Source organism: Diplotaxodon limnothrissa, linkage group LG22, assembly GCF_057381915.1.
Source record: "Diplotaxodon limnothrissa isolate DT_005_m linkage group LG22, D_limnothrissa_male_GT1.1, whole genome shotgun sequence".
NCBI lineage: Eukaryota > Metazoa > Chordata > Actinopteri > Cichliformes > Cichlidae > Diplotaxodon > Diplotaxodon limnothrissa.
In genome coordinates, this window is record NC_140616.1 from 11,109,461 (window position 1) to 11,123,145 (window position 13,685).

The 13,685-nt window shown below is 40.8% G+C and overlaps 1 protein-coding gene across 1 annotated transcript in view; it reads right to left on the reverse strand.

The window, feature by feature from the left end:
• Positions 1-13,685, reverse strand: part of ext1c (exostoses (multiple) 1c) — a 109,594-nt gene that overhangs the window by 84,698 nt on the left and 11,211 nt on the right. The window contains exon 2 of the mRNA XM_085346943.1: positions 9,720-11,111. Within this exon, the coding sequence (XP_085203069.1) occupies positions 9,720-10,666 (947 nt within the window). The 5' untranslated portion in view covers positions 10,667-11,111. The remainder of the gene's footprint in view (positions 1-9,719; positions 11,112-13,685) is intronic.

Sequence of the window (13,685 nt, forward strand, 5' to 3'; positions counted from 1 at the left end):
AAGAACGAAGAGCTGAGAGCGGAAAAGCTGAATGAGTTTACTCACTGGCAGAGGTTGACAGGAAAGAACATTTTCAAGGCCAAAGCAAGCTCAAATCTTTATACACTAAATCTGCTATTAAAACAACGACCAATGACATTATAAACCTCGACACATTCATCTCAAAGCTTTTTTTCTAGTTTTTGTGGAACCTAAAGTCATGTTTAAAAGGTTTTAAAAAAATGTGTTTCTGCATACAATTTGACTCCCAACATAAACTGCACAATAAATTCAGATGTAATATGCCATCGGGCAAATGTTTCATCCCCAAGCTATAATCAGTTCCCCAAAGAAGAATCTTATTAAATATGACTTTGGTTAGCCTTCTGCTCTGAATTATTTCTACTGAAAAATTAGATTCATTACTCAAGTCAGTCATAACTAAAGTTATAACTTTAAGCCAAATCTCCCGTATTATCAGTGCGAAACAGAGCCATCGTTGAGACGGGCTCTGGATAAGCCCCCTCCTTATACAGTGTGTATTAAAGATCCTGAGCTCCTTTGGAATAAACTGAGATGAACTCTGTCAAGATTTGTTTAGACATAGTTTGTAACCGCGTGACCTCAGAAAAAATACTACTGCTTCCAAACTGCTGAAGGCTATCAGAAGAAAACCGAATTATATTTAAACCGTCGCTGTTTTCACACGTGTGAACGCAGCGAGGTCAAACCGCAGACAGAGGATTTTACAGGTAAGGTGATCCAGTTCGAAGCACCTGGATAATATTTGCTACAAAATATGACAATGTGACTACACTTTATGATTTATGATCAGGTGCCTCTACTGACAGGTGAAATGTTTTAGTTTAAAATTAGATACAGAGGAGCTGGAGTGTTACAAAACTATTAATGTTATCTAAGCATTTAGTTGTATCTCATATGTCTTGGACCTTATTCTAACAATGTTACCATAAAAGACTACTCTCCACTACAACACCACTAGAATTTGTTTGACTGATGGTAAATAAAACGTTTATCAGTGCTTTATGGGCACTGACATACTTTATGAGTATTGGAGAAATGTATGCTGCTATGGTGTAAAGCTCTCCAGTTTATAAACCATGCATATTCTGCCGATGTTACAAAGTTAGATGAGAAGGAGAAATCCTCTCCTGTGCCTGTCCATTAAGTGCAGCATGTTATCTTGCAAAGAACAAGGATTCAAACAGGGGGGAAGTTAGTCTCCTTTGTGCAACAATAAAAAAAACTCTGATAATCATCTTCCTTATGCACACTAACAGTTATGTTACATTTTAAGTCAGTAGGTTTGAAAACTGGAAAAAGGAAACCTAAATGATTTATATACCACTGATAAACCATTCACGAGGGACCTTAGCTGAAATACAAAAATCAATCCATGATGGATGTAGGAGACTGAAAAAGGTGCACAGACAGATATGCAGACATTGGTCAAAACTTTGTAACTTCTTGAAGTGTGGATTGAATAAATACATTTCCCTTTGTTACTTTTTGCAGGGTGAAAAAAGAGTTTATCAAAACGTGCATGGAGTTCGGGAGAGCATGGTGTCAAAACTGGAATGCATAGATTAGCAAGTCAGAAGCAAAAGCGGGTACTGTTCGTCCGGGCTTGTATGCAGCATGTGATTAGCATGCAGGACAATCGTGTGCAACACTAAACACACAGCTGTGCTGTCAAAAAAGTTTGCCTTCATGGAGAAGCTGGGTCTTTTCATAAATTATGCATACCGGAGCTCAGAAAGATGGAAGGAGGCCTGCAGTCAACTGCAGGACTGTATACAGTACAGTCTGAAAAAATGAGAAAAGGAAGGAAATATAATGAGGGAAAAAAGTGAAGGGGTCGTGTAGAGGATACATGCAAAAAAAGGTGTGAGTTAGGGGGAGAAAGAATGATTACAGTAAGCTGTAAAATCCTTACATGTGTATGTGCTGTCTGTGTGAAATTAGATTTGCTGTTGTTTTTAATGTGGGGATTCAACTTAAGACCTCTTAAAAGTTAAGTAAAGCCTGTGTGGAGCAGATGTGTCTACCTTTTCTTTTGGGGGGGGGGGGGTTGCTATTGGAGTTTTCCAGACCTGATGCAGCACAAAGCTGCTGAGACCTGAGCTGACTCATGTAGGGCTGTGGCTCCAGCGTCGATGGTTTTGCTTGGGTGACAGTGCAAACAACAAGCTTTAGCTACAATGAATGCCCTCTGACAGGACGGATAAATTACAAGCTATTCTAAACAACTGAAGAAGCAGGTTTAGTAAAAATTAAAATGGAAATAATAGCGTTTAGGAAGTGGGAGGTTTGAGGCTTTGAGTACAGCGGTTGAGAAAACAATGGCCGCATAAAGACTGGAACGCAAACATTTAAAGGCAAATGATAAGCAGGTTGCAACTGGCTTATCCTTTATCAGAAATACAAAATGCAGCGATTGGAAACTTTCAAAGACCACTGCCAAAAAAAATCTTTTTCCAAGTAAGAAATACAGTCAAAGACATCATTTCCACTAGATAAAGTGAACTTGGATTGATTTGTGACCTTACAAATGTGCCTCCCTCCTGCACATTTTTGGCTAAAACCAATAATAACCATCTAAATACTAAGAATTGAGAGTCAAATCAAGCTTACAAATTACTCCTTGGCCAAGTGTTATCGGTCCACAATAATTCCTGGAAGTGAGATCACAATATATGCTACAGAAAAAAACAGAAAACTGTGTGCTGCATGACAAAATTGAAAGAAATTCACTTTTTTTTTAACCTGAAAGACACCAAGGTTAAAGAAAAAATCCAAAAGGTGTCATTATCTTCATACTTAAAACCAGTATTGAGGCTAGACCAGCCTCCTTCATACTTCTTTTAGTTCCACTTTGGTCTCCACCAACTGCAATTACGCAATTCTGTCTGTTAAGCTGCCAGGTTATGTTAACTAGATAATTAATCAGAGCTTTTGGGGCTTTTTATAATGATGAGATGACACAACACTCCTTTCAGACACAATGAGCTTGAATTGAAACCTGAAACTTGTAATCAAACCAAGAAAATAACATTAATAAAGACATTAAAACTTGGTGGAGCTTAGAGGAACTACATAGTTTCATTAGTTCGGTCTCAGTCACACAGGGCTAGAGACTGGTTGGTGACCCTATGGCAACCTCTGATAGCTAAAGAAAAACCAGCATTTTGCTAACTTTGCTAACAGATGCTAACTTGTCTGGAAGCACATTTTTAAAACCAGCACCGATATTTGGTGATATTTGCCGATAGTTTTCCTTTCTTTTAGACAGATGAAACATAAACAAATATGTTGGTGTTTATGATCCCTTACTAAGACACTATGACAATGGTATTAAAGAATTATGTGTTTTATTTGTGTTTTATTGCTCGTATATGCATCTCATTTTAGATTTCCAAACATATGTTGACAAGTTGCAGAGTGCTCGCCGGTGGACAAAGTATGCAACGTCTACACTCATAACATGGTTGAAGGGTGTTTCGCCTGTCTTAATCTATCGGCCATATTAATTATTCACTTATTGCCCAGTATTGACATATTGGGATAGATTGTTCTGACTTTATTCTTCAGGTCTTTTCCACATTTCACAGCCATCTGATCCACTGTGAAAGTACTGATTATAATGGATTTAAAGCAAACTTAAAACCAGTAAGTTTGTGGGTGAGCCAGCAGGTTAATCTTAAGCCCTGGATACAACCTTTGAGGCACTGTCTAATTTAATATATATATGACAAGACTTGTTGAAAGCACTGAGGGGAGAGGACCGATGTGTGGGATTAGAAAGACATGAGCCTGAGAGGAGGAAAAGAACGGAGGATGGAGTGTAGAAGTGCCAGAGAATCAAGGCTGCGTCTCATTTCCAAGTATTTTAAACAGAGACAGCAGATATGGGCCACACAAACCACACACGCACACACAAACCACAGCATCTCCAGAGGTACAATTTCACAGGCCCTAATTGCAGTGGGCTGCAGCATTTCTTATTCAGTTTGCCAAAATCTTAAACTGCACTTTCTCATATTGCATTTACAGATCCAGGCACACACACACATAATTATGCATGTTCCCACCCACATATTAATTTAGATTGCGCTTGTGCGGAAGTAGTAACTACGCTGCTATATTTTTTTCAATGTTTACCAGCAGGTAACAACAGCACCACCTTCCTTTCCAGCCTTGATTCACTTTTCATCAACTGCACCGAAACCCTTCGTAGTTTAGGAATTCTTACCCATTTGCAAGCACATGACAGCTGAACAGATTGCACCTATCCGTTTCGAATCACACAGGCTTGGGAGCATTGCTGCAGCTTTTCCTTCTAACTTTAGGGTAGCAAATTCCTTCAGTTCTGTTTTGCCCGATTAGTATGCTACATTCATTCTGAACTCTCACCCAGGTTTTAAAGTCTGAGTGCTAGCTCTTTCGCCTTCAACAACCTCAGCCTCCTTCAAGGGAGGTCATCAATAATCACCATCGGTTTCCAACTCAAGAACTTATATAAACCAACCGCAGTTAAAACTAACAGTGATGCACAGCATTTGAGCGACTGAAATCTCATCCTCCTCCTGTGTTATCCATCTTTGGCTAAGCCACCACTTCACAAACACACTTCTTAGCTGGAAGTTTAGAACTCAGTGTTTTTGGCGGCACCTTTTGTACGTTTCTCTCCCTTTCTTTCTCCCCTCTCTCTCGATTTTTCGCACTCTTGCTCATTTACATTCACTGTACAATGCACGTTTCCCAACCCTTTCTTAGAGAATTCTATAAAGCGAGGGAAACTAGGCCATTAGGCTGCAGCGCTGCTTCTCCCTTGCTTCAACTATCGCCGCTATTCCAATTCCCTCTTCCTCTTCCCCGTCTTTCTCTCCCACTTTGCCACCCTCCCTCCTGCCCTGTTTGATACTCGCTTTTTCCTCAACTTGCCTGCGGTATCACCCAGTCTCTCTCCCCCCCTCCAACTTTTTTTTTTATAATCTTTATCACATGGCATTTTTCTTTTCTTCCTTTCTATCTTGCTACTCTTATGCCTTGGGTACCACTGTGTCCTATCTCCAACTTGTCTCTTTTCTATTTTATTCTGTATTCCCTCCCTATCATCCATAATCCATGTATGCTCTCTCTCTCTCACACACACACACTCAAAGTTCCACACCAGTAAAATCGGACCAAAAAATATTTCCAGGCACCTTCTGTTCCTATTCAGATTGCCTTTTCCCTATGGCACATTTTAATGGGATTCTTTGGGTCCAATTTACCAATTGTTCTGCACTTTTAACGAGTGACTTTGTGTTAATAGAATTGGCAGCGACAAAGGTATTTAACAAACCCTTAATGAAAAAAAAGTACTTTGAGGACTTCCACGGAGATACCAATTTTCCCTTAAGCCAGAAGTGCAACACTTATACAAAACTCAACAAAAACGCAATATAACCTAACATTTTAGAGCAAACCGTCTTTAAATCTAAGCTGGACACATAGCTTTTATTAATAATGCTTTTGAACTGGCTGCTGTCTGGTACGGTGGCTGAAGGAAAGGTTGTTGCTTTGTTATATTATGTATAAAGTACAAAAGTATTTAGCATGAATGTATCGAAAGCCTTGTGTGTTTCATTTATTTTTTATTGTAAAGCAGTTTAATTTTAAATGTGCTATATAAATAAAATTTACTGACTTACTTACATTTTAGGAGCATAAAGACAGAGTAAAACAGGTAAAACTTCTATTGGTGTTACACACAGTGGATATGGCGAGGTATACTGAGGATAAACTTCAGACATTTGTATGAAAAGGTATAATTTCAACTTCTGATGCTGAAAAAACATCCTTGACGATAGTGTTGATTTTTTTCTTCTTTCTTTTTTGTTCTAAAGTGTAAACAGAAATGAAATTATTAACCTTTTAAACCTCAGCAAACAAAACTAAATCTATCCTCTAGAGATGGCAACAAGATATTTTTTATATTTTTTTGCTAAATCTATGGGCCGAGCCGAGGGTCAAAATAATTTTGAGTTGGTGATATTATGTTCAAGACAAATTTCACAGACTGTCTGTAGGCTTAATCCTCTTGGTGTAAACTACTGTGAGTCAGTGAGGATCACAATTACCTTAACACAAATTAAGCTACTTGTGTTAAGGGGTTAATTAAAAAAAGATGTAATGTATGCATGAACGTGTTTACGTGTAAAAATATTGCTTTCCAATTTGGAAACTGAGCCTATGAGCTGTGCAAGTGTATCACAGTTTAGGACCTTCAAAGTGTAGGACCTTTGATATTCGCAGCTTTTATATTATTACCTCAGTTGCGATGTTATTACCATTTACGCATGCTGTGCACCAAATTGCTAACATTCAGACTCTTCAGTAAAAAATATGTATTCTATAGACTCATAGACTAAAAAGTTTATTTTTTCCTTTATATCCACCAGCTATGACTTTATACTGAAAGCTGTTTAGCAATTAAAGGCAAGAGATACATTAGTGAATGTAATCTCATCACCCATATAGCATTTCTTCCTTATAAAACTTCATATATTTTTACTGTTAAAACAAAACGAGGAGCCAGTGTTTACCCAGAAGGAAACCTTTTTGCATTCCTATCATGTTCTAATAAAAAAAAGGGGGGAGGGGGATTTTTATTGGGGCAGAAAAATTATGTCATGACGCTCAACTGTTCGCTCCATCTGAGTCCCCCCCCCCTTTTCCTAGTTCCTCCTCCTTCCCCTCCTCCTCCCTTTTCTCCCCCATGGGTTGCTTATGTCACTGATTGTCCAGGTCTCTCAAGGCTAATCTGCTGGTGTACCAGATGCAGGCGATCATTAACCTGGTGCTACCTTCTAAGAGCCTCATTAACCAAGACGCGGTCTCAAACGCGAACACAAGCTCATGCACGCCGTGTATAGCAGTGACAGTCACAAACAAAGAAGCATGCTTTCTCAGTGACACGGCCTATTAGGAGCAGAGCAGTCGTTTTTCACTTGCATTTTTGATCAAAAATAAAGAAGCAAACTATGTAACTGCAGACAGATGGAGTAACGAGGATGTGTTGCTACGCGATCTAAATCTTGCTCCTGCAGTTTTTCTCTCCTTCTCCTGTTTCTTTGACACGTCTTAATTCAACGGCCACCACGGTTCTCATGTTTTCCCTGCAGAAATCCCCCTTTTTCTTTCCCCCAGAGGGAAATTCAAAGGATGCAACAAGAGAGATGATCCAGCACCTTCCCCTTGCTCCCATCCCCTCTCATCTCTAATTCACCACAGAGAGAGAATTCATACAAAAGGAGAAAAGGTTTCTTTTTAAATCAGCTTTTTTAAAACTTTTTTTGTACAAATGACGGCTGTCTCCATTTGCCTCCCCCGTTCGCACCCTTGCACCCTCAGAGCCGTTGCTCTACCACAGATTTACATTGGAACTGCCTCTCATCCCCCACTATCCTCTCTACCTCCTCATAACCCTCCCACCTCCCCACCCGGTGTTTAAGTAGTGGGCTGAGTGGAATAAATGAATTCATTCATAAGTCTTACAGAGCTCCATCCCCATGCCTCCAATGTAAACAAGCCTACGGTATAGTCTAAAGCATGTTCCTGGATCAGATCAACCAACAGACTATGGAATTTGAAGCAAATTATATTATATTGTATAGTGTGCCACCACAACTTTCCATATTCATTATATTAGTATACTGACATGTTAATAGGCCCTCCAAAATTTGCTTTGCAGTTTTATTCTGTTATCCCCAATACAGCCATGCTTTGACAGTCTGGTGTGACTCGAACTTCTACCTCTAATTCTTTTCCTGCTCTTTGCAGGAATCCATCATCTCCTTTCTCCAAATGTTCTGCACCATCAGAATACCATGGTATGTCTCTATGAACGGACAGGCACTGACTTTATAATGAGAAGCTCTGTCAGCACTTCAGCTGCAGAGACTTTTATTGCAAAGTGTAAGTTCAGCAAGTGGGAAGCGAAAAAGAGACGCCCGTGTTGTTCATCTCTATGTAAATGCTACTGCAAAGAATAATAAAAGATAATAGAAATTGCACAAAAAAGTAGACTATAGTCATAGAATTACATTACTGAACATATATTTGATTGCTCCATACAAAATGATTACATTTACTCCTGCTTAATGAAAAAAGCTATTAAAAGTTGATTAAAAAAAGCAAATTAGGAAGCATGGAAACAGCCACTGGGGTCTAAAGCTACTCCACATTTAATACGTCCATAACAATTACCAGGGTGTAACGTTTTCTTTACAGTAAACAGAAAAAAGAAGTGTTGATGCTGGATTTCAGGCTTTTTGTGCTCGGGAGCACTAATTATTCTTCCTGTAAACCAAAACCTGAATGTCTGGTTGATGTTGACCTGTGTGTCTGCTGTAAGGCAACTGTTGGCAGATAAACCTGTTTTGAGTCATTTGATTTTTTTTGGGTTTTTTTTATAACTGAATCAAAAGCTGAACACCCAGCAAAAATGAAAAAAAAAAAAGGTTTGCATGTGACTGAGGTGTGAACAGCTTATGCTGATGTTTCACAGTGCACAACTGTATGAAACGCACGATGAAAGGTAGTGATCAGCTCCGAGGCACATGGTTCTAATTGACTGGAAAAATGAGCAAGGGGGGAGGCACAGGGAGGAAAAGACATGTTTACCAAGCTGCTGCTGCGAAATGTACAAAGCCGATGGGTGTGTCTCCAAAAGCTTTTCATTATTAAATCGACAATGGGCGAAAAACCACTGGGTGAAGAGCTTCAAACAGCACACAGGACCTCAGTGGAAATATATAATTTGTTAGTTGTGACATTGTTCAACCTGTTTTCACATGTCACATCCCGACATTAATATTGTTTTAGCAATAAAGCCCTTTAGGTGTTGCTGTAAGCTCATTTCTCAATGCGTTTTATCCTCCCCACCTCTTTGTCTTGACTTAAGTAACAGTGACAAGCATTCTCGGTGCAACACGAGCAAGAACATCTTGCCGTGAAAAACATGGACGGTCTGAACAAAAGAAAAATAGCACCCTTAAACCCAACAGCAGTTTATTATTAACAGATTTCGGAAAGCCATTCTTTGCGCTGACCTTTGCTTTGGTTCGTTTCACACAGCAGTTCCAGTTGTAATTCATTAGCTGCAGCTATGCTTTTTCCTGGACTTGTATTATTAAACACAAAACACAAAGTGGAAATAACTGCATGTGCACTTTGGCTGAATTCCCTAATTTGCCCATCTATCACACTGTAATATATTTGAAACCCTAAATAGTAAGGGTGCTCAAGGTCAGTTACCACAAGTTAGCCACATTACAATCACCCTTTAATAGGACTAATATAATTTAAGAATAAAAAGGATCGCTGGAAGTTGTGACCTGAATCTAAATTTCCAGAGACGTGAGTTAGTGTCTAAAATCTTTGATCTAGGATGCAACTGCCAAATATCATAAGCTCAGGCAGTCAAAAAGTGTGCAGCAATAAAAGAGAGACAAAAATAACCAGTGGGACACGAAAGCTACCCCTGACACAGCTTGTAGAAAATCAGCTACATCTAAAAGACCAATAAAACAGCATGTAAAGTTCAAACGGGAAGGCAAGCAGAACAACCCCATTGTGTATTTCTTAATAAAAAATATAAACCTTTCCACCATTTCTTATGAATCCTTATATAATGCCACATTGACTCATACATTCACTGTGGCCCATCTTACCTTTCGTATTCCAGGTTGTCATGGTCGCAGCGGGCGTCTTTGTGCTTCTCCCAGTCCTTCCCGTGGCGGCATGTTGTCAACGACACAATGTCCTTGCCATTGTGAATGTGATGAAGCGCATTTCTTGTGTCTGAGCCGATGCCCGTTAGATAGCGCTTCCCTTTGAACATCAGCAGGTACTTCCTTCGTGGTGGAACTGTGTTCCTCACCAGCCAGCCCCGCTCTCCACCCTTCTGCGGGTGATCCTTTGAGAAGAGAGGGATGGAGACATCAAAGCCCGGCCTGAAATGTTCTGTGTTGAGGCTGGCTTTGGCTAAGATGGCCTGGCCAATGTTGAAGCCCAGGTCCTCTGTGTAGTTAGGCCACGTGCCTGAGTACAGGTTGAAAATCAGATGGTTCCGCCCGTCATTCCACAATGGGTAACCACGGATACGTTCATCCACATTGGGCACAAACTGTCCTGATAGCTGGTCCCTGTCTAAGGTGTCTATACCAAGCACGAACAGACATGCCTCACGGGGGTCTGAGGTGTAGTACCGTGACTCGGCTATAGATGTTAGGATCTTCCTGTAGCTTTCCGACACGCGGTCGTTTTTCTCCGATGGATATATGTACACTCTGAACCCTTCCCTTCCTCTACGGCGACACCGAGAGAAGTCAAAACAGGTCTCCATGCGACAGCGGCTGTCTTTATAAATGGCAGACCATGCCTGGCGCCGCTGGCGGGGTGACTCTGCCATCCCAGGGTCTGTCTGAAGTTCATCCAAGTGGGCATAGCGGGGCAAAAAGGCTCTGTCGGTCCAGTTGGGCCAGGGGCGCATCACATCACCCCGGTGGCGTGTCAGCAGGCGGAGTAGACGCAGCTGGACTCCTCCACCCCAGTAAAAGAGGACCAGCCAGCAGCACGCACACAAGCCCAGCAGAACATACTTCTTACGCGCCTGCATGAGGGCCTGTGACAGTCTCCTTTTTCCCTGCTCTGTCTCGCTTTCGTCCTCTGTTTTTACTTTTGTTGTCCCCTCAGCTCTGTAGCCTCACAGGGGTTTGGGACTAACTTGCAACTTCTAACAAGGAGCTTCTAATGGAGGACAATGTGTTAACAAGGACATCGCTGCCTCTGAATGTGGCCCAGTCCACTTTGCCATTTAGAAAGGACACAGTCTAAGTTACTGACTCCCCTCTTTCAGTCTCTTTCTGGCCTTCCCATTTGCTTTCAACTGTACGCTCAGATGTGTGTATTAGCCCGCCTCTGCTGTAGCACGCGCTGCTGCTTTGTACATTTCTTCCGCTGTCCAGCCCGGCCGAGAGTGATGAAGGGTGATTTCTCCGCTCTCGCAGGCCAAGCTTGCTGCCTCATAGTGCCTGGCACAACTGCTGTCTGCAGGGGCCCTCCTGGGGAGAAGTAAACAAACAAGAATACACATCAGTACACAGAGCAGCATCACAGCTCTGCAACCAGCACTGAGAAACACACTGGGTTATAGTTGTTTAACTGCTGTCTCAGCAGATGCCGTAACTAACACTTTTCATAGCCCAGTGGGTATAGCTTTTCATTTCGGTTAGTCATATGTAATCTGCAACCCCCCGATCACATTTAATACACACAAACACACATATAATCAAATAGCACTCAAGTACCACAGCTGGGTAATGTTTCACGGCCAGCGGAGGGTTTTAAGCTGTCAAAATCCTTCTTCGGCTGGAGCTCATAAGGAGAAAATTGGGAAAAGTTAACTCAGCGCACTTTCAAAAAGGCATCCAACCGAGATCAGCCACACATCAAAATCATCTTTTCGTCAAGTCTACCTTCATCCCTCTCCGGCTCCCACACTCCTATAAAAAGGGATGGCTATTTACAGGCTCATTTGATAGCATGAGAAACTGGGAGCAGCTGACTGGGCTTGATGCTATCGAGCTCTTCAAGCTCCAGTTGAACTGGAGCAGATACAGTTGAGGTGCAGTGAAGGAGAAAATAAGACGGCGTTTAGCATCTAAAACTGAGATGTGGAAACACAGCAGGAAAACATAACCGCTTTATGGCTCTGAGACGTCCATTCACCGCGGACGGACTGAGCGAAGGCTTTTTGTAAATTTGCAACGGTATTTTTTTTTTTTTTGCCAAACATCCCCTCATAACTCCTCCAAACTTGTACAGTACCTACAGTGTGTGTCTGTGTGGAGAACACACCTCACAGTGAAGGTCAGTGTTCTTTCTGCCAGCTGCCACACAAAGGCAGCTTTCAGGCCTCACCTGGCCACCCTCTCTCTACCTCTCATTCACATTCCTCCTTTCTGCCTCTTCTCCAGCTAAGGAGAAGCTAGCCTGCCTTCTCCTCTGGCAGCAAAAACAAGCAGCACAATGACGGTGTGGGTAAACAATGCAGGTTTTCATTCCTCAAACTGAAATACAGCAGGAATGGAGTTTTGCATGTGAATTGCTGCGCATAGTTAAAATTCTAATTAGTATGTATGTTACTGGGTGAAAAGTGTGAAAGAAATCAAACATTTTGGCAGTAATTGTTCCTTTGGTTCCAGCATTTACTAAATATCTCAAGGCTTCAATAAATTCAAGGCTTCTGCAGTTTATTCAACGATAAACTGAAATTTGCGCTCTGCTGTGAGAGAAATATGTGACTGCGCGACAGATCACACAGACCTCTGTGTTAAGAAGAGCTTTGAATGTCACAACTAAAGTTATTTGGTATATTGTTTTTGCTGAATGAGTAGTTCAGATGACAGAAAATTAATCAACTGATAGCTCGAGTCTTTCATCAAGCAAAAATGTTCAGCATTTGCTGTTTTCACTTTGCGAAAGCAAGCACTCGATGTTACTGCTTGTGTATTTTTTGCTAATGTAATAGCTTTTGGGCAAACAAAAGCATCAATTTGAAATGTCACTGCAATTTTCATCATCGACATCTTTTGTTCCCAATTATTACGAAACAATCGAGGTTAAAGCCCTCATTGCAGTCAAATAAACATGCACTAGATTCCGGTGTCACTTTCTATTAAAAAATCTATTAAAAAATGTTCAGATTTAGAGAGGAAAAGTCTTAATTTAAGCTTCATTTCTTTATAATTTGCAAGGAAACAGTCAGTATTTAGTATTACCACCTTTATTCTCCTATAATTTCTTTAAGTAGTCTTTAGGAATAGTACTACGGGCTTCTTGAAGGACATTCAAAGCATGCAAGCAGCAGCAATATTCATGTCTGGGCTCTGGACAGCAGCATTATTATTACTAACTGGGCAGTGTATTTGGGATCACTGTACTGCTGAAAAACATGTTGCTTTCCAGATGGTAGTGAATGGTGGGTTAAAATTTAATGGTACTTTTCTGTGTTCATAATAACATCAATTTTGACAAGATGCCCAACCCATGACATCGCCTCCACCGTGTTTTACAGACGGCTGTACCTCCATCCTGAAACCCTTTCAGACGAGGCGTCGGTGAAATGAATCAACCAGATGTCACGTGTCAGGTATTTGGTGGATTTTTTCTTATTTCTTAAGGACAATGCTCTCAGTTTTTCATCTGCTGTAAATACTTTGTTGTTGTTTCTGGTTTTTAGCGGTGCGGCTCCTTCTATTGTCCTCCACTTGTCCAAAAAAATTAAGAAATGGGGAGTGACTCAAGACTTTTGCACAGTGCAGTATATTAATAATGTTAACTAAGATTCTTTATATGGTCAGTTGCCCAATCAGTACACTAAGCTGTGGTTCTCTTTGCTACAACATGGTGTGGAATGCTAAACAGCGCAATACTAAAAACATCTAAGCAGTGGTCTGAGAAAACATTTTCAGTTTAGTACCACCATAAAATATGACTTTATTGTTGTGCTTGTCAAAATTAAACAGCAGAGGCAACAAATTCTTGAAAGTCTGACTTTGATTAAAGTAACTTTAAATGCTTGAAAGCGTGTATGCAGGTTAACTGTTACATCTGTACGCATAAGACTTGCATAT